Source organism: Garra rufa, chromosome 17 (genome assembly GCF_049309525.1).
Source record: "Garra rufa chromosome 17, GarRuf1.0, whole genome shotgun sequence".
Lineage (NCBI taxonomy): Eukaryota > Metazoa > Chordata > Actinopteri > Cypriniformes > Cyprinidae > Garra > Garra rufa.
In genome coordinates, this window is record NC_133377.1 from 2,673,731 (window position 1) to 2,691,972 (window position 18,242).

At 36.7% G+C, this 18,242-nt stretch overlaps 1 protein-coding gene across 1 annotated transcript in view; it reads left to right on the forward strand.

Annotated features, from left to right (window-relative positions):
- macf1a (microtubule actin crosslinking factor 1a) overlaps positions 1–18,242 on the forward strand; it is a 134,013-nt gene that overhangs the window by 111,291 nt on the left and 4,480 nt on the right. The window contains 15 exon segments of the mRNA XM_073821602.1: positions 1,168–1,362; positions 1,462–1,734; positions 1,827–2,015; positions 2,122–2,233; positions 2,816–2,970; positions 3,087–3,249; positions 3,336–3,490; positions 4,293–4,367; positions 5,098–5,115; positions 7,492–7,609; positions 8,031–8,093; positions 11,257–11,289; positions 14,319–14,530; positions 17,301–17,414; positions 17,816–17,921. Of these exon segments, the coding sequence (XP_073677703.1) occupies positions 1,168–1,362; positions 1,462–1,734; positions 1,827–2,015; positions 2,122–2,233; positions 2,816–2,970; positions 3,087–3,249; positions 3,336–3,490; positions 4,293–4,367; positions 5,098–5,115; positions 7,492–7,609; positions 8,031–8,093; positions 11,257–11,289; positions 14,319–14,530; positions 17,301–17,414; positions 17,816–17,921 (1,981 nt within the window).

Genomic DNA, 18,242 nt, shown 5'->3' on the forward strand with positions numbered 1-18,242 from the left:
TTCAGAATCTGCAAAATGCTATTTTACCAAAATAAGAGGAATTATACAAAATGCGTGTTCTTTTTTTTAGTTAGTACTGACCCTAATAAGATAGTTCACATAAAATATGTTTACATATAGTTCAATAGAGAAAATAATAGTTGAATTTATAAAAATGACCCCTTTCAAAAGTCCTGTAGATATGTTTGATTCTTAATATTGTGTTGTTCCCCGAATGATCCACAGCTGTGTTTTTTTGTTTAGTGATAGTTGTTCATGAGTCCCTTGTTTGTCCTGAACAGTTAAACTGCCTGCTGTTCTTCAGAAAAATCCTTCAGGTCCCACAAATTCTTTGGGTTTTCAGCATTGTTGTGTATTTAAACCCTTTCAAACAATGACTATGAATTTGAGACCCATCTTTTCACACTGAGGATAATTTTTTTACACTGATTCTCCAGAAGGAAAAACCTGGGCCGGGGGGGGGGCCAGGTTTTTTTTGCTTTGATATTTAAGCAAAATAAGAAAAATGTACACTTCAAAGGTTTTCACCCCGGCTCTTAATGCATCATTTTTCCTTCTGGAGCATCAGTGAGCGTTTAAACCTTCTGTAATAGTTGCATATGAGTCCCTTAGTTGTCCTCAGTGTGAAAAGATGGATCACAAAATCATAGTCATTGGTGGAAAAGGTTCAAATACACAAAAATGCTGGAAAACCAAAGAATTTGTGGGACCTGATGGATTTTTATGAAGAGCAGCAGGCAGGACAACAATGGACTCATGAACAACTATCACTAAACAAACAAACAAAAACAAACACAGCTGTGGATCAATCATGTAAGAACACAGTGTTAAGTATCAAGGGGATGTAAACTTCTGAACGGGGACATTTTTATAAATGTAACTATTATTTTCTCTTGTGGACTATATGTAAACATGTTTTACATTGAATATCTTACTTATGTAGTCAATACTACATAAACAATAACATGCATTTTGCATGATCCCTCTTATTTTGGTAAAATGATTAACATTTTGCAGATTCTGAAAGGGGATGTAAACTTTTGACCTCAACTGTACTCCAACCTCTTTAGCAATTTTTTAAATATTTTTTGACCATTATTTCCTGAATGAGACTTTTACTTGGAAGGACAGTTTTTAAGTAGTAGTGCTCTATTTATTGTTCCTCAGGTCTTCCAGAAAGAACTGGGGAAAAGGACCAGCAGTGTGCAGGCTCTAAAACGGTCTGCTCGAGAGCTGATGGAGACAGGCCGGGATGACACTGCCTGGGTCAAAGTTCAACTGCAGGAGCTTAGTAACCGCTGGGAGACAGTCTGTGCCCTGTCCGTTTCAAAACAAACTCGCCTCCAGCAGGCTCTCAAACAGGTACCTCTTTTTTTTTTTTTTTTTTTTTAGAAATTGGATTGAACCAAGAAGTAGTGTTAATATTTTCTTCTGTCTATTGTTGTCTCTCTTGTTCTGCAGGCAGAGGAGTTCCGCACAGCTGTACAGATGTTGCTGGAGTGGCTGTCGGAGGCAGAGCAAACGTTGCGTTTCCGGGGTGTCCTGCCAGAAGAGGTAGAGACTCTACAAGCACTACTGCACACACATCGGGATTTCATGCAGACAGTGGAGGAGAAGAGAGTGGATGTGAATAAAGCTGCAGGCATGGGTGAAGCTATCCTAGCTGTGTGCCACCCAGACTGCATCACCACCATCAAACACTGGATCACCATCATCAGAGCTCGCTTTGAAGAGGTACGAAGCCTGTATAGGCTGTCTTAGCCTGCTATAATAGGTCTGAAATGCGTGTATTATGCAAAAGACATATTATAATGTTTGCTCTACAGGTGCTGACATGGGCCAAACAGCATGAGCAGCGCTTGGAGACAGCTCTGACTGAATTGCTCAACAATGCTACACTACTGGAGGAGTTGTTGTCTTGGCTACAGTGGGCGGAGACCGCACTGGTGCAGCGTGATACTGAACCACTCCCCCAGGACATCCCTCAACTGAAGACACTAATCACAGAGCATCAGGTGAGCGGGACACCTCCATTCATCAATGGTCACTCGGTCATTTACTATTAATTCCATTGTTTAGTGCTTGGAGGTTTCTTATTGGTTTTGTTTTTTTTTCCATCAGGTGTTTATGGAAGAAATGACCCGAAAACAACCTGATGTTGACAAAGTGACAAAGACATACAAGAGGAAACCAGCAGAACATCCCAGCAGCCTGTCAGACAGGAGAGGGACCCGTAAGAGACTTTATCCTCATCTGCACACATGCTGCATACAAACACAAAACGTTTACATACACTACTATTCAAATGTTTGGCGTTGGAATGATTTTTTTAATCGCAACTACTACGTTAAAGGCTCAGAATAATAGTAAGGACAATGTTAAAAAGTCCATGTGACATCAGTGGTACCGTACCGTACAACCGTACTTTTTGTGTGCAAACAAAACAAAAATAAAGACTTTATTCAACAATTTCTTCTTTTCCATGTCAGACTTTGATGTGCGTTCATGGCACTATCATAATAATGCCCTTATAGTACTGTAATAAATGATTACATTTTAAAACTTGAGATTTTCAGTCAGGTTTTAAGTGTGAATGTCTATTTGGAAGTCCGAACCAATAATGAATAAAGAAAAATATTTCAAGTTAGAAATTGGTGGTGAAATCAAGCGCAGTCTATTTTGTATGCAGTCATTGGTATTACACAATTACAGAAAATTACTATACTATGCATAGTATGCATACTATCGTACCTCAGAATTCACTTAGTACAGTAGTATGCTATTCTAAACATATTTTTCTCTGTCTTTCTTACAGGAAAACACCAGCAGCAGCAGCAACAACAGCACTCAGTACAGGTAACTGGTGGTAACCCTCGCCTCACCCAGCTCTGCTCTCGCTGGCAGCAAGTCTGGCTGCTTGCCCTCGATCGCCAGCGCAAGCTGAATGATGCTCTTGACAGACTAGAGGAGGTATTGCATCTATTTGATTACTCTCAATTTTGTGTACCAGTAGTAAAATAAGTGATTTAAAAGTCATGAAATCTGAACAGTGAAAGTAATAACTCATAACCTTTCTCCACCCTCAGCTTAAAGAGTTTGCCAACTTTGACTTTGATGTGTGGAGGAAGAAATACATGCGCTGGATGAACCACAAGAAGTCTCGAGTCATGGACTTCTTCCGACGCATCGACAAGGACCAGGATGGAAAGATCACCCGTCAGGAGTTTATCGATGGCATCTTGGCATCAAGTATGGCTTTGTGGACTTGCCTGACAATTTTCGTTTTCATGTCTTTTTTATTAAAACCCCAGTTTAACTAAGCATTTTGTTTGCAGAGTTCCCTACCAGCAAGCTGGAGATGACCGCTGTTGCTGATATCTTTGACCGTGATTGTGATGGCTACATCGACTACTATGAATTTGTGGCTGCTTTGCATCCCAACAAAGATGCTTACAGACCCACAACAGACGCTGATAAGATCGAGGATGAGGTATAGACAATAAGTGAATTTAGTGGATTAGGCATGACAAAAGTTTTTGAATAGTAAGATTTTTAATGTTTTTTTTAAATAAGTCTCTTCTGCTCACCAAGCCTGCATTTATTTGATTTAAAGTACAGCTAAATCAGTACAATTTTGAAATATTTTTACTAATTAAAACAGCTGTTTTCTATTTGAATATATTTAAAATGTAATTTATTCCCGTGATTTCAAAGCAGATTTTTTACCATCATTACTTCAAATCACATGATCCTTCAGAAATCATGCTAATATTTTTTTTTAGAAGAACAGCGTTTATCTGAAAGAGAAATCTTTTGTAACATTATAAATGTCTTTATCGTCACTTTTGATCAATTTAAAGCATCCTTGCTAAATAAAAATACTTTCTATCATTTCTTTCCAAGCTTTTGAATGGTATAGTGTATATGTTACAAAAGCTTTTTATTTCAACTGTTTTAAATATTGATCATAATAATAAAAATGTTTCTTGAACAACAAATCAGCATATTAGAATGGTTTCTGAAGGATCATGTGACACTGAAGACTGGAGGAATGAAAATTTGGCTTTAATCACAGGAATAAATTACATTTTTAAAGTATATTCAAATAGAAAACAGTTATTTCAAATAGTACAAATATTTCAAAATGTTACTGTTTTTGCTGTACTTTCGATGAAATAAAAGCAGGCTTGGTGAGCAGAAGAGACTTCTTTAAAAACATTAAAAATCTTTTGACTGGTCGTGTACTTTTAATGTAATTAAGCTGAATTAAACCATGTTTTTTTGTATCCCAGGTCACCAGACAAGTGGCCCAGTGCAAGTGTGCCAAGAGGTTTCAAGTGGAGCAGATTGGAGAGAACAAGTATCGGGTGAGAATCTGGAGCCCAATAGTAATAATCAAGCATGAATTCAAGTCTAGAAGTTTTAATATGACATTTATAAATGCATATAAATAAGCTGCTTTATTACCACACCTTCTCATTCAGATCATCCCTGAGCTTGCCATTGTAATACTACGACTCTAACCAGCATCACACTTTTTCAGTTACATCAGTATAACTTAGTCATTTTGAAATCTTGGCAGTATGTGTGTGTGTACGCAATACCACTATAACACTTCACAGCAACATCTGAGTATGTTGTGCGCTTCCCACCACCCAACTAATGATCAACCCATGAGACGTGGCTGTTGCAGTCAAGATCACTCAGAGGTCTTTCATATCTCAACATCATTATCCATTGGTTAATGATCTTTGACAAGACCGTTTACTAACTTGTTGCATTGCACAGGCTATGGATCCACGATGCTAACTCCACATCCTGATGTTCGTCAGCCTTTGTCTGTCTCTTTACTGCTTCACCTTCTGTGGTTCCTTATTGTGTTTGTTTTCGAAAAACCATGCAACCATTCACAAGCAGTCTACCCTGCATGGGCATTTTCACCATTGTATGCTATCTTTAGGCATAGCTTGAAGGAAATGAATCATTATACCAGCATAAAAGGTTAATGTGTTTATGTCTGTATCTGTTATTTCACTCTTTTTTTCTTGTCTTTCCTCTTGTTTTATTCCTCCTCCATGTGCACCGGACTTTTTGTAGTTCTTCCTTGGGAATCAGGTAAAGTGAGCCGTGTGTGTTTCTGACATGTCCTCTGAAATCTTTTGCCTCTGCACAGTTCCCACTGAGGAAGCTGGTCTTTTATTATGGGTTTTTTCAGACAGCCAGATCTAAATCAGTACTCAGGACAGTTTCTGCATGGACTAGCTAAGAATTCCCTGTGGACAGCCCACATTCTTGGCTGCTGTCTGAAATGGGGACTTCTTTAGTCCCTTCCTGCTTTCTCAGTGGGCATTTCCTGTCTGGGAGACAAAAATTGCAATACTATTGCCAAAATATTAAACGCATTTGTATACGCCTTCCAAATCCAGAGGCAGATTTCAAAGGTTCAGCTTATGTGTTGTGGTTAAGATGTGCTTGTTTTTTATTGAAAATGATTTATCATGATCAGGAAATGGTTCAGATTTACAGGGATTTTTGTTATGATTCTAGGGTTTTTTGGCTTTTGGTGGCGGAAAACTATCCAATGGCTGATTTCTGGACTTAGAGAAAATAAACCTTCAACCAAAGCAATTCTTTGAAGTAAAAAAAGGACAAACGTTCAGGGAAAAATTCCAGAGAATTGCTGTGGTGTGGTGTTTATTGTAGAAATGGGATTTTAACTGGGCAAGCTTTAACATAAATCATGTAGATTTAAAAAAAACATGGTTTTCTGCATGTTGCAGTGTGATTTCCTTTGATTTTCCTGGTGCTTTAGAATAAAATGTTTATAATTAACTAATTTCAATATGATCTTAAAGGAATAGTTCACCCATTATAGGTGCGTTTCTATTACAGATTTGCACAAAACTTTTATAAAACATTGCAAATGTCGATAAAAAACTATTGCAAAATGACTGTGCTTCCATAACCAATGTTATGTGACTAAAGCATATTTTTTTCATCTCGCGATAAGTCATGGCGACCGATGTTCATAGGTTTATGTATATCACAGTATATCACAGAATGAAAATTTTGTACATTTTAATGTTACGTTTATTCTATCTAATGCACTTTGAGAGTTAACAATTAGGAGTTCCAATCCATGTTCTTAACTAAGAAAACTTAGTTAACTTAGAAAGTCAGAAAAAAGTCAGTGAATTGATTTAAAGGGGACTCAACCCACTTTTTAGTTGTGGTATACTGTCTCAGTCTAAATCACATTAACAGTGGTGTTTTAAAATTACAATTACAAACTAATAATAACAATTTTATATTATTGTTATTCCTATGACAGTAATAGTCATGTATTGTAAAACAGTTGGACTGTAAAATAAATGAAAATGCATATTTTATAGGTATATTATTTTTGCTTTACACTACAGCAGGGAAATTACAGTACTTCTTTCTTAATTTCTACACTTGAAAGAGATGTTTTGAATTTGGACTGCAGTAACCCGTTAATACCATTAGCTGTCAGCAATTCATACTGCACTTTTACGGAAATGGCAGTAGAGCTTTTAATTTGACAGAAATCTCCAGCTTCACAGAAATGCTGTAATCGTTTGACGTGAAAATAAAGCATAGCTGGTGGCCGTTCCCAAATAATACGCTAAACTCACATCACATGAAATGAAAGAGTTCACTGCATTTACTGTGAACTGAGCCATTCTGGTGCACGAAAAACACCAGATCACAATCTGATCGCCTGAACGAAATGCGCGCTTCGCTTTGAAACGTGCAGCAAAAACTTGATTAAGGGATTAAGCCATATTGTGCTTTCAGTTTTAGTTTGTTTGACAGATACTGTGCCAAAGCATAATGGCCCAAAACACAACTTAAAAGGCCTATTATGTTAGCATATTTTTAAAAATCTTTTTGTCTGGAAGACCTATATCTTTTTAAATCGTCATGTGACCACAATAATATCGAGATTATTATCGAGTTTTGCTATTAGGATATCACAATATTGATAATATCATTGTATCTCTATTAAAAATTATCACCTGACTTTTAAATATGCCAAGTGAGCTGTAAATGTAAAACTGTGAAACTGTTTTCATTGCAGTTTTGTGAAATAGTCCTTTTTCGAATTGCATGAGAAACCACCTCATGTGAGCGTTAAAGCTTTTTGCAAAATTGTGTTTCCATTGGGCTTATTTCAATTTGCGCAAAGGGTAATGGAAACGCAGTTATTATTTGCTCAACCCCAGTGTTATTTTTTCTGTGGAACATAAAAGGAAACATATTGAAGAATGTTTCCTTCTGTTTTTCACACTTTAAATGACAGCATACAGGTTTGGATTAACATGAGCCGAAATGTAATTTCTGGGTGGACTGTTCCTTTAAAAGACGTTATGAAGTTATAATGGTTTATCTCCTTGTCTGTCCTATTCCCTGTCTTATCCATGTTTGTTCCTCTCCACTCTTCCTCTTCTTTCCTTTGCCTTTCCTCAGTTTGGAGACTCGCAGCAGCTGCGTCTTGTACGAATCCTGCGCAGTACCGTCATGGTTCGGGTCGGAGGAGGGTGGATGGCACTGGATGAGTTCCTGGTGAAGAATGACCCATGTCGAGGTAAGTCTGATACGACGGCTGGAGGAAACTTACTCCTTAGGGACACGAAAAAGAGGATTTCCGGGAAGTGCTCCACACTGACAGACACAGCATTATTCATATTTCCACTTTTATCTTTTATCTCATCATCTTTCACTCATGTATTCATTCTTTTCTATGAGTGTTCTCATCTTTTTAAGTACTGAGTTCACTCTCATCTCATCTTCCATCACTTCCCCATTACTTCCTGACCTCTTTCCCACGGTGGTTGTTTTTATATGCATGGCCTACACATTTGGCCCGTTCTTTCTTTCTATCTCTCTTTCTCCCTGTCGTCATCCTTTTTTTATTTTGTAAAATTGTAGTGCATGGTGCATGTTCCTTAGGTCTCTCCCTCCCTCTTTCTCTGCCCCGTCCCCTATCTCTCTTTCTCTCTCCCCAGTGCAACATCCAGGACTTAAAATCCTCCGTTCTGACTCCAGCAGCTCCATATCATCTCGCATAGGTTGGGTTTTTCTCTCTCCTTCTCGTTCAGAAATTTCTTCTCTTTCACTTGTTTGGTTTCCCTCTCTTTTCCTCTGTTTCACTCACACTTGGTTTGGTTCTTTGTTGCTTTGCTGTGCTTTGCTGACCGTGACACTGATCTAATCGGCCCCCACCCTCACGCCTGGAGCTCATAATGGATCAATTGCGCTTTGAGAATTCTGGCTCAGCCTTTTACATCACTTCCTGCATTTGATTTGAGATACCTAATGCATAATTATATTCTGAAAATGGTGTTTGTAGACAGTTTATTCCCTTTTGCTGCCAAGCAAGAGGTCTGAAAAAGTTCACTCAAGAATTAAAATTCAAAATGTCGTTCTAAACATGTATGACTTTTTTCTTTTGTGAAACGTAAACATATATTTTGTAGGGATGGGACGATACACCTACCTCCCGATTCAATACTCAATATCAATTCAATATCACGATACTTGAGTACCAATACGATATATATTGCGTTTTGGGTTTTTTTAGGGCTGGGACGATACGCTAGTCTGCCGATTCAATTGTTCAACAAAATGAGTAGAAAAAACAAGTTTTACTTTGTTTACCGCAAAGTATATTTTGGTCATCCTATTTAAAAAAACATTCAAATTAGATCATTTTAGAGCTTTAAAGTGCTGGAAATAGTTGTTAAATGCTGGAAATTCATTAAAAATGTGCTTGAATTTCTCTCTCAAAGGTTGTACAAACCCTGAAATAAATAATGTATTATTATTTCTACCACAACACCGTGGTTATAGTTAGCATTAATACTTCTGGTTTTCTAATGTAAGTCAGCACTGTTTATATCAGAGAATTGACTTCCTTGGTTAGACAAGCCAGCCAAGTCATTTCTAGTCAACTGTACTGTGCCGTAATAGAAGTGTACTTTGCTCATTTTCTCTACATAATCCATTCACAATCGAAGATGACCAAACGTCCATGTATAACGTTTCAAGAATGACAAACGCGAGTTAAAAAAAATATGTGAGTAAATCGCCTAAATATGCATGAGTCATTGTTATGATTGACAGTAATAACCGGACGAAACATCTGATAAGCTGATGTCAAAAAAGAGCTGTGCATTAAATGATTCAGACTAAATTCAGAGTAACAAAACTACAGCAGTAACAAGTTCATGTTGGTTAAATATAGGCTATTTAATAGTTTTTACAGTTAAAAGCTGATGTTGTTATTAAATTATATAAAATATTTCAGATTCATATCGATATGAATATTTCACTTATTTAATTTTAGTGAACTATATATAAGTATTGAAATAATTCACCCTTATAGGCTGTTTGTGTCTGAGCTTATTCATTTGTTTTAATGACTTTCTGCAGTTGCTATTCAGTGCAGTAAAAGTACTACAATTTATAATACTAGTAATTTTATAATAAATCAAAAAGGAAGACGTCTTGAAAAAACTAGGAAGTTGAAATGGCAGCTGCAGCCAATGATTAATCCTCTGCTGCCATCTTTTGGTTATATGGGTAATTTCATGTCATTTTTATCTTAAAAAAGACGTTTTTTTCCATGTCGTCTTTATGAATGAAAAGTGAATCTTTTACGTGAATTTTTTTGTACAGCTGTAGAGTTGAAAAATAATAAAGGCTTTACAAATGTGTTCATGACTATGAAGGCAAGTTACTGATGATCAAGATTACGATTAAGAGAAGTATTGCTAGCTAGCTAACGTTAGCCTAAACACGTTATGATAGTGTTTAGCTGTCAGCATTTAAATGTACAACTATGCAGGTTCTCTCCTGGGATTACCAGGCTCCGCTTTTAAATTATATGTTAAATAATATGAAACTGAATGTTCATGCCGCTATCATTATTTACGATGTTGTGATTATTATTTTTTTCCTCTTCATTTCTCTTTAATACCGTAGGAAATCAAATTAAACGAAATGTAGATATATTAACTGACAGGGCAGTTTAAGCAGTGACAGGATTCAGGTAACTAAGCAACAGAGCGTCCGTCAAAGATGAAGTAGTATGTCCCAAAATTTAGTCCCACCGGCAGAAAAAAATGGTCGCAAAACATCTGGAGCCATGAGAGAGCAGATGGCTCTGCATGCTTTCAAATCAGTATTGCCAAGTCCGTGATTTTCCCGCGGAATATGGCTACTTTAACACTGTTGCCGCGGGTGGTTTTTCATGTCCGCGGTTTGAAACGACCACAATAACATTATCTTTATCCCCTGGAATGTAATCTGTACTGGGGGAACCCCCCCATAAAAAACCCATTGTGCTATTTTTGAGTAGCAGTTGGGCGGGATTTGTTGTGAAAACCTGGCAACCCTGTTTCAAATCGCTCTCGCAATACTTTGATGTCATACGCCGATCGACTGCGTGGTGCAGTAGTTCACTTTCAGAACAAAAATTTACAGATAATGTACTCAACCCCTTGTCATCCAAGATGTTCATGTCTTTCTTCAGTCGTAAGGAAATTATGTTTTTTGAGGAAAACATTTCAGGATTTCTCTCCATATAATGGACTTCTATGGTGCCCCCGAGTTTGAACTTCCAAAAATGCTGCTTCAAAGGACTCTAAACGATCACAGTCGAGGAAAGAAGGGTCTTATCTAGTAAAACGATCAGTTATCTTCTAAAAAAATATATACAATTTATATACTTTTTAACCTCAAATGCTTGTCTTGTCTAGCTCTGTGTGTACTCTGTGTAGAGATTAAAGTACATTATCTGTAACATTACATTTTTGTTCTGAAAGTGAACTACTCCTTTAAAGTGCAACACATTTATACATTTCGCCCTCTGTTGGAATAAAAGCGGTAACTTCTACCCACCATCTCTTAGGAAAAGTAAAATAATTAAATATAAATAGATTCTGAGGTAAACTAATTGATTTTTAAATCGTTTCAAAATGAATCGCAATAGGTGAATCAATTTTTTTCTCCCACCCCTAATATTTTGTAGAATGTTTAAGCTGCTCTTTTCTGTACAATCCAAGTAATACGTTAATACATGTTTGGAACGAATTGAAGGTGAGTAAATGATAACCAGAGTTTTGTTTTTGGGTGAACTATCCTTTTCAAAAGAACGTGAGTGTGCGTATGTGACTCTTTCTGTGGGATGGTGTGAATGCGTGTTTTTACGTTGTCTCTTGTGTCTCTCAGTGACGGTCACTCCTGGCTATTTCTGCTGCAGAGGTACCTCACCTTCTATCCTTTCTCACCTCTTAACTCTTTTCCTGTTTGACGGCATCTGTCTGTCTTCCATTCTGAGCCTCTAAACCTTTTTTGTCCAGCTTTGGGTCCATCTCATCACTGCTGTGTCTTTTAGTGTATGTGGGGTGTGTGTGAGCGTGTGAGGACTATGTGAGGTCTATGTGTCAGCTAGCATCATGCTAACCATTCAAACCAAGCTTGGCCAGGCCTGGACTCGATTCCTTTCATGTGTGTCCTGGATGAATATTGCGAGTGAAAAAGCATCCAGGACCAGGGTGTGGCCAGGCTTGGGGTTTCTAATATTGTTTGAAGCAACTCTTAAAGAGCAATTACTCATGGAGAAATGAATTACAGGCCCCACCTGGTTTGTGGGGAGGAAATTATATGGTGCGGCAGTTATCAACTGCCCTGCTCTGACTGGGTTTGATGGAAAAGTGAGTGTCATGCAGTGTTGGGGAAGCTACTTTCAAACTGTAGCTTGCCAAGCTAAAGGCTACTTATAAAGTAGTTCAGCTACAGGAAAGCCACACTTTTGGGAAAAAAAAAAATTAGCCACACTACACACTAAAAACTAAATGCGCCAAAACTATTTAAGGGAGCAATATGTGGATAAATGACAATGTCAAAACAAATGCCATGTATTTTATTTAAACAAGATGGCACAAGTTAATTTTTGACGACATCTCTGACTTTACAAATACAACTATATATGTGACCCTGGACCTTAGCAATAGCCAACAATACATTGTATGGGTCAATAGTATCGATTTTTCTTTTAAGCCAAAAATCATTATGATGTTAAGTGAAGTTTGTTCCATGAACATATAATAAATTTCCTACAATAAATATATAAAAACTTAATTTTTGATTAGTAATATGCAATGCTAAGAATTTCATTTGGACAACTTTAAAGGCAATTTTCTCAATATTTAGATTTTATTGCTCAGATTCCAGATTTTTAAATAGTTGTATCTCGGCCAAATATTGTCCTATCCTAACAAACCATACTTCAGTGGAAAGCTTATTTAGTAGCTTCTCAGGTTATGTTGCAGAAATTGACTGGTTTTGTGGTCAAGGGTCACATATATATTTTCATTATGATTTATACAGTATTATAGCCTTAATTAATTTATTTTATTTTTGTATTTATTTTTTGTATTTTATATTATAAACTATAATAATTATATAATAATATATATAACTATATATTATTATTATTAGATACAATTTCAGTATTATTTGTACAGTGTTAAATATTTATATTAGTGGTGGGCCGTTATCAGTGTTAACGTGAGACTCTTATCGGGCGATAAAAAAAATATTGCCGTTAATCTATTCTCAAAGTTGGGTTGGGAGCTGGGTCTATACTACGCAAGCTATGATGACTTTCACCTTGATAGTTTAGCGTGGATGTATACCTAGCCGAATTGCACTGTAGGGGGCGAGAACGAGTCTTCGAACCTGTGTGTATGCCTACTGTGAAATGACCTCATCAAACGAGACGTGCTAACATGGATGCAGCTATGAAGCCGCCGGGTTTGCTTCAGGGCAGGTGCGTTGCTAGACCCTTTTTACTGGGGCACGTGCCCAATTTAATTTCACTTTGATAAATCCGAAATAAAGACATTAAACTATATGAAAAAACTGAATTGACACTTCTAAAAGCAACGCAGTTTAACCGAAGACTATGCACGCAGATATCCATGCCCGTGCGCGTCTGTGTATTTAACTGCTACGCACACGTCGTGCAGCCTTTTGCGCAGAAGTACATGCAGTGTAGGAATAGTTGGTTGCACAAGCTTGTATAATTAATTGTGTTGTAAATGCAATTGTCAAGCAGTTTGTGATGCATTTTGGAAACAGGAGATGAGCCCCTGGTCTAATGCGCCACCTGGCTTGAGAAACCCGTTCTCAAAGACTTACTTTTAGTCATTATTTGGGTAGCACACACATTCTGAATGCCTTCGGCAGAATTCAGATTAGCCATTTTAATCTAGATTAATTCCAAGATTACAGTGAGATTAATCTAGATTAAAAAAAAAATAATCTATGCCCACCACTAATTTATATATATTTTATTTTTTACATTTTTTATCTTCAGTTTTAGTACTTAAACATATTAAAATTAATAAACATATTTTATGCCAAAGTAACATTTACATTTTTGTTCTAAAATTTATGTTTTATTTATATTTAACTTTACTTCAGTTACCATAAAAAATTTAATAGTTTTTGTTGTAATTTTACTTAATAACAACAATGCTAGAAACTCTCTATGTTTACTCGGTCAATAACATATTAATAAATAGCAGCATTTAATTAAATAGCTTGCTACAAAACAGTAGACATAAAATGCTACGCAGTGACTTGAATGCACAATGAATTATTCGAACAATTCTAGCCAGCTATTTTATTTTCGCATTTTGCTCATCTGTGAGGCTACATCCAATGTCCAAATGTAGCACTACTGAAAAATATAACTGAATCTGTGCTTTTAGTAAGATACTCCCCAACACTGATGTCTTGAGGGCATAACGGAGAACCTCTGACCACAGCTACTGCTGCCATTGTGCACAGCCCTCTCTCTCTGTCTCTCTCTCTTTCTCAGCTGGCTGCTCTGATCTGTGTGTTGTGCAAGGGCTGCTTGGTTGGGTATCTGTTATTGAGAATGCTCCGTGGAGGCTTGCGTTGGTTTTCAGTGTTTGCTAAAAGCATTATCAGGCATGACCCTCAGGTGTCTGTTGATGCTGTTTGTGGTGGGCTGAAGGAAACAGTGCTTTTTCTTTTGTTTTGAGTAAGTTTTTGTTTTAAAGATGCCTGCTCTGACTCACTTCACTGTTAACCCCCTGCATCGTGTCCCCCACGCGCACTGACCGCTTTTAAAGTGGGTATACCGATCCCTCTGACTGCATTGAGTCAAAGCAGTGGGCCGGAGGAAGTGCTGAAACTCTTCACTCACACTGCTCTCTGCCTGATCATCGTCCCCTCATTTCTCCTTTCATCTTCTGCAGCTCGCGGACGTACCAACCTGGAGCTTCGAGAGAAGTTCATTCTTCCAGAGGGAGCCACCCAGGGTCTGGCGGCCTTCCGGTCCCGGGGGCGGCGATCCAAACCTTCGTCCCGCACAGCCTCGCCCACACGTTCGTCTTCATCGGCGTCGCACAGCGCCCACAGCTGCGCCTCTCTGCCCTCAGCACCCGCAACGCCCACAGCCTCCTCAAGGGTGAGTGTCGCCATATTACACTCTGTAAGGATATAACCCGTACTCACTGTTTGTTGTGGGAGCATGCTTAAACACTAATATCTTCTAAAAAGTTTACAGCAGTCTTAAACTGTTTACTTGTTGTATCATACATAACCAGTCAAAAGTTTTTGAACAGTAAGATTTTTTTATGTTTTAAAAAAAGTTTCTTCTGCTCATCAAGGTTGCATTTATTTGATCCAAAATACAGCAAAAGCGGTAGTATTTTTCCTATTTGAAATAACTGCTTTCTATTTAAATATATTTTAAAATGTAATTTATTCCAGTCATTAAAGCTACATTTTTAGCATCATTACTCCAGTCTTCAGTGTCACATAATCCTTCAGAAATCATTCTAATATGCTGATTCTTTGATGAATAGAAAGATCCAAAGATCAGCATTTATTGAAATAAAAAGCATTTGTAAAATCAATACTTTTATTTGGCAAGGATGCTTTAAATGGATCAAAAGTGATTATAAAGACATTTATAATGTTACAAAAGATTTCTATTTCAGAGAAATGCTTCTCTTCTGAACTTTCTATTCATCAAAGGAACCTGAAAAAATCTACTTGGTTGTTTTCAACATAATAATAATAAATGTTTTTTGATCAGCAAATCAGAATATTAAAATTCAGCTTTGATCACAGGAATAATTTACATTTTAAAATAATTTCTAATAGAAAATAGTTATTTTAAATTGTAGAAATATTTCAAAATTGTACTGTTTTTGCTGTACTTTGGATCAAATAAATTCAGGCTTCTTGAGCAGAAGAGACTTCTTTAAAAAAACATTAAAAATCTTACCGTTCAAAAACTTAGTGTTTGGGGTCAGTAATACTTTTATTCAGATCAAAAATAACATAGAATCTTTGCTATCACATAATATATTTTGAATCATACTTAACCTGAAAACAGTTATTTTAAACTGTAATCATATTTCACAATATTATTGTTTTTTATTGTATTTTTGGTCCAATAACTTCTTTGTACTTTGGTCTAATCTTACTGACCCCAAACTTTTAAACTCTAGTGTACGTTTAATCAGTTTGTCTAGATATACAGTTGTGCTTGTTTACAAGCATTGGTATAGACACCATTTGCAGAATTGCTAATGATGTTTAGCATTTTACAAAAACAACAGATAAAATCATAAAATTACTACTGCATATCTTTCTTCCTGTCTTTGCATATATACATATGCAGTACAAAATATAAGATAAAACCCACTGATATTGAGAAAGATCTTAGACTCTTATTGAGCACAACTGTAGTTTCTTTTACAAAAGCTTTGGTAATAAATGTTTTTTGTCACATATCGCATAACAACATACCTCATATCTGAATGTTCATCATGGTCTTTGCCTGCATCTGTATGTTTCATGAGTATTTTAATATGTGATTTCATGTGTTTTACATTGTCATCTAAAGTTTAAATAATGAAAAGATAGATTAAAGAAAATATTCTCAGAATTAGTACTTTTATAAGTTTGCTGACATTTAATGCAATACGTTTTTAACACAGGGTTAATAAGTAGCCAACCGTTCTGGATTTATTCAGTACGCACACAACCATATTTTTGCTTTTAATCAACAAAAAGGCATTAAATTGATGCAAAGTACCAGTAAATGTATTCAGAAAGTAATTAAAGTAAATAAAAAATGCATCACGGATTCCACAAAAATATTAAGAAGCACAAATACAAAATGGTTCTTGAGCATTATTGATCATTATTCTGGTCGCATGATCCTTCAGAAATGATTCTAATATTCTGATTTACTGCTTCTAAAACATTTATAATTGTTATTATGTTAAAAACAGTTGAGTAGAAGTTTCTTTGGTGAATATAAAGTTCAGAAGAACAGCCTATAAAATAGAAATCTGTTGTAACATTATAAATGTCTTTATCATCACTTTTGATCAATTTAAAGCATCCTTGCTAAATAAAAGTATTAATTTCTATCATTTCTTTAAAAAATACAAACTCCAAGCTTTTTAATGGTATAGTATATAATGTTACAAAAGCTTTTTATTTCAGATAATGCAGATCTTTGGATCTTTCTGTTCATCAAAGAATCCTGAAAAAATTTACTCAACTGTTTTAAATATTGATAATTATAATAAAAATGTTTCTTGAACAACAAATCAGCATATTAGAATGATTTCTGAAGGATCATGTGACACTGAAGACTGGAAAAAGAATGCAGAAAATGTAGCTTTGATCACAGAAATAAATTACATTTAAAAAAACATTCAAATAACAAGCAGTTATTTTAAATATTAAAAATATTTTAAAATGTTACTGCTTTTGCTGTATTTTGGATCAAATAAATGCATGCTTGGTGAGCAGAAGAGACTTCTTTGAATAACATTAAAAACTTTTGACTGATCAGCAGTGTGAAGTCTCCTTCTTGGTGGATGGTTTTTCTGTGTCTCTGATTGTGGTGTGTTTACATTGTTTTTTTTTGGGACGAGGACATGATCACTACTGTCTCTGCATGTCAAAATCATGTTGTCATCTGTGAGATTTTTATTTGTTCTTTGTCTTTTTGTCCCTCTCCCCTCCCTTGCTTGGAAAATGTGCCTACCTCCACCCTTCCTCCCTGTTTGTGCTCATCTCCACCTACAAAAACACTCTGCTCTGCCATGCTGCATCGCCTCCCTCCACTTTACTCTTTTTCCGATTATCCTGGCTTCTTCCCACTGCTTTTTCGCTACTCCGCTCGTCCTTTCTGCTACCGCATTTCCCAGTCCTCCCAATCCCAATCTCGTGGCTATGCCAAGCCCTGGCTGGCACACAGTAAAACTCCAACACCAACCAAGTGCCAGTCCTGCCCAGAGCACAGCCAGACCCCTGGGCATGAGGTAACACACTGCCCCCTCCCAGTGCTCTAGCACACTAACAATAAAAGCTTTAAGTGTGGCCTGATCTCAACAAATGGGAAGGACCTGAGGTAGATGACTCACTAGAATCTGTGGCCCTTGTATGTTGCTAAAGAGTGTAGACTGTGACCTTATGCAGCTTTAGTCTCAGACAGTTTTACAGTTAATTTCATGTTGATCAGGAAATTACTCTGCTAAACCATCTTTAGTGATGACAGTTTTCATTCATCCAGGTCCGGTAGAAAGTAGACAAAAGCAGCTGGATTTTTCCAGAAAACAAATTCTGGTTACTTTTAGCTAAATTTAGCTGTTAGTATTCACATCTGTAGCTACACAGGGAAATCTGGCCATTTGTAATAAACTTTCTCTCTTTGCTTTTATAGGGAGGCTCCACATCGAAGCTGAAAAGACCAACTTTCCATTCCAGCCGTGGCTCCTTAACCGGTGAAAACGGTGGAACACCAACCACTGCTAAACCTGGACGCTCTGGTACGAAACCCTGAATTGCTTCACTCAGTCAGACTATTTAAACTGATTTGAATTGATCTCCAGTGTTGAGAAAGCTAAACTGAAACTATAACATCACAAAGTACACTGAAAGTACTATACTGAAGCTATTTAAGAAGGCAAAACAAGCATTTTCTGTAAAACGGCTTTGAAACAGAGCTATACAAATACACTTGAATCGAATTGAAGCCTTCTTGAAGGGGTGTGTTCACACTTGTAGTTCGGTTCGTCTTGTTCATTTGGTCTGGACCAAAATACGGTTGGTCCTGGACCACTTAGCGTTCACACTGGCATTTTTGACAG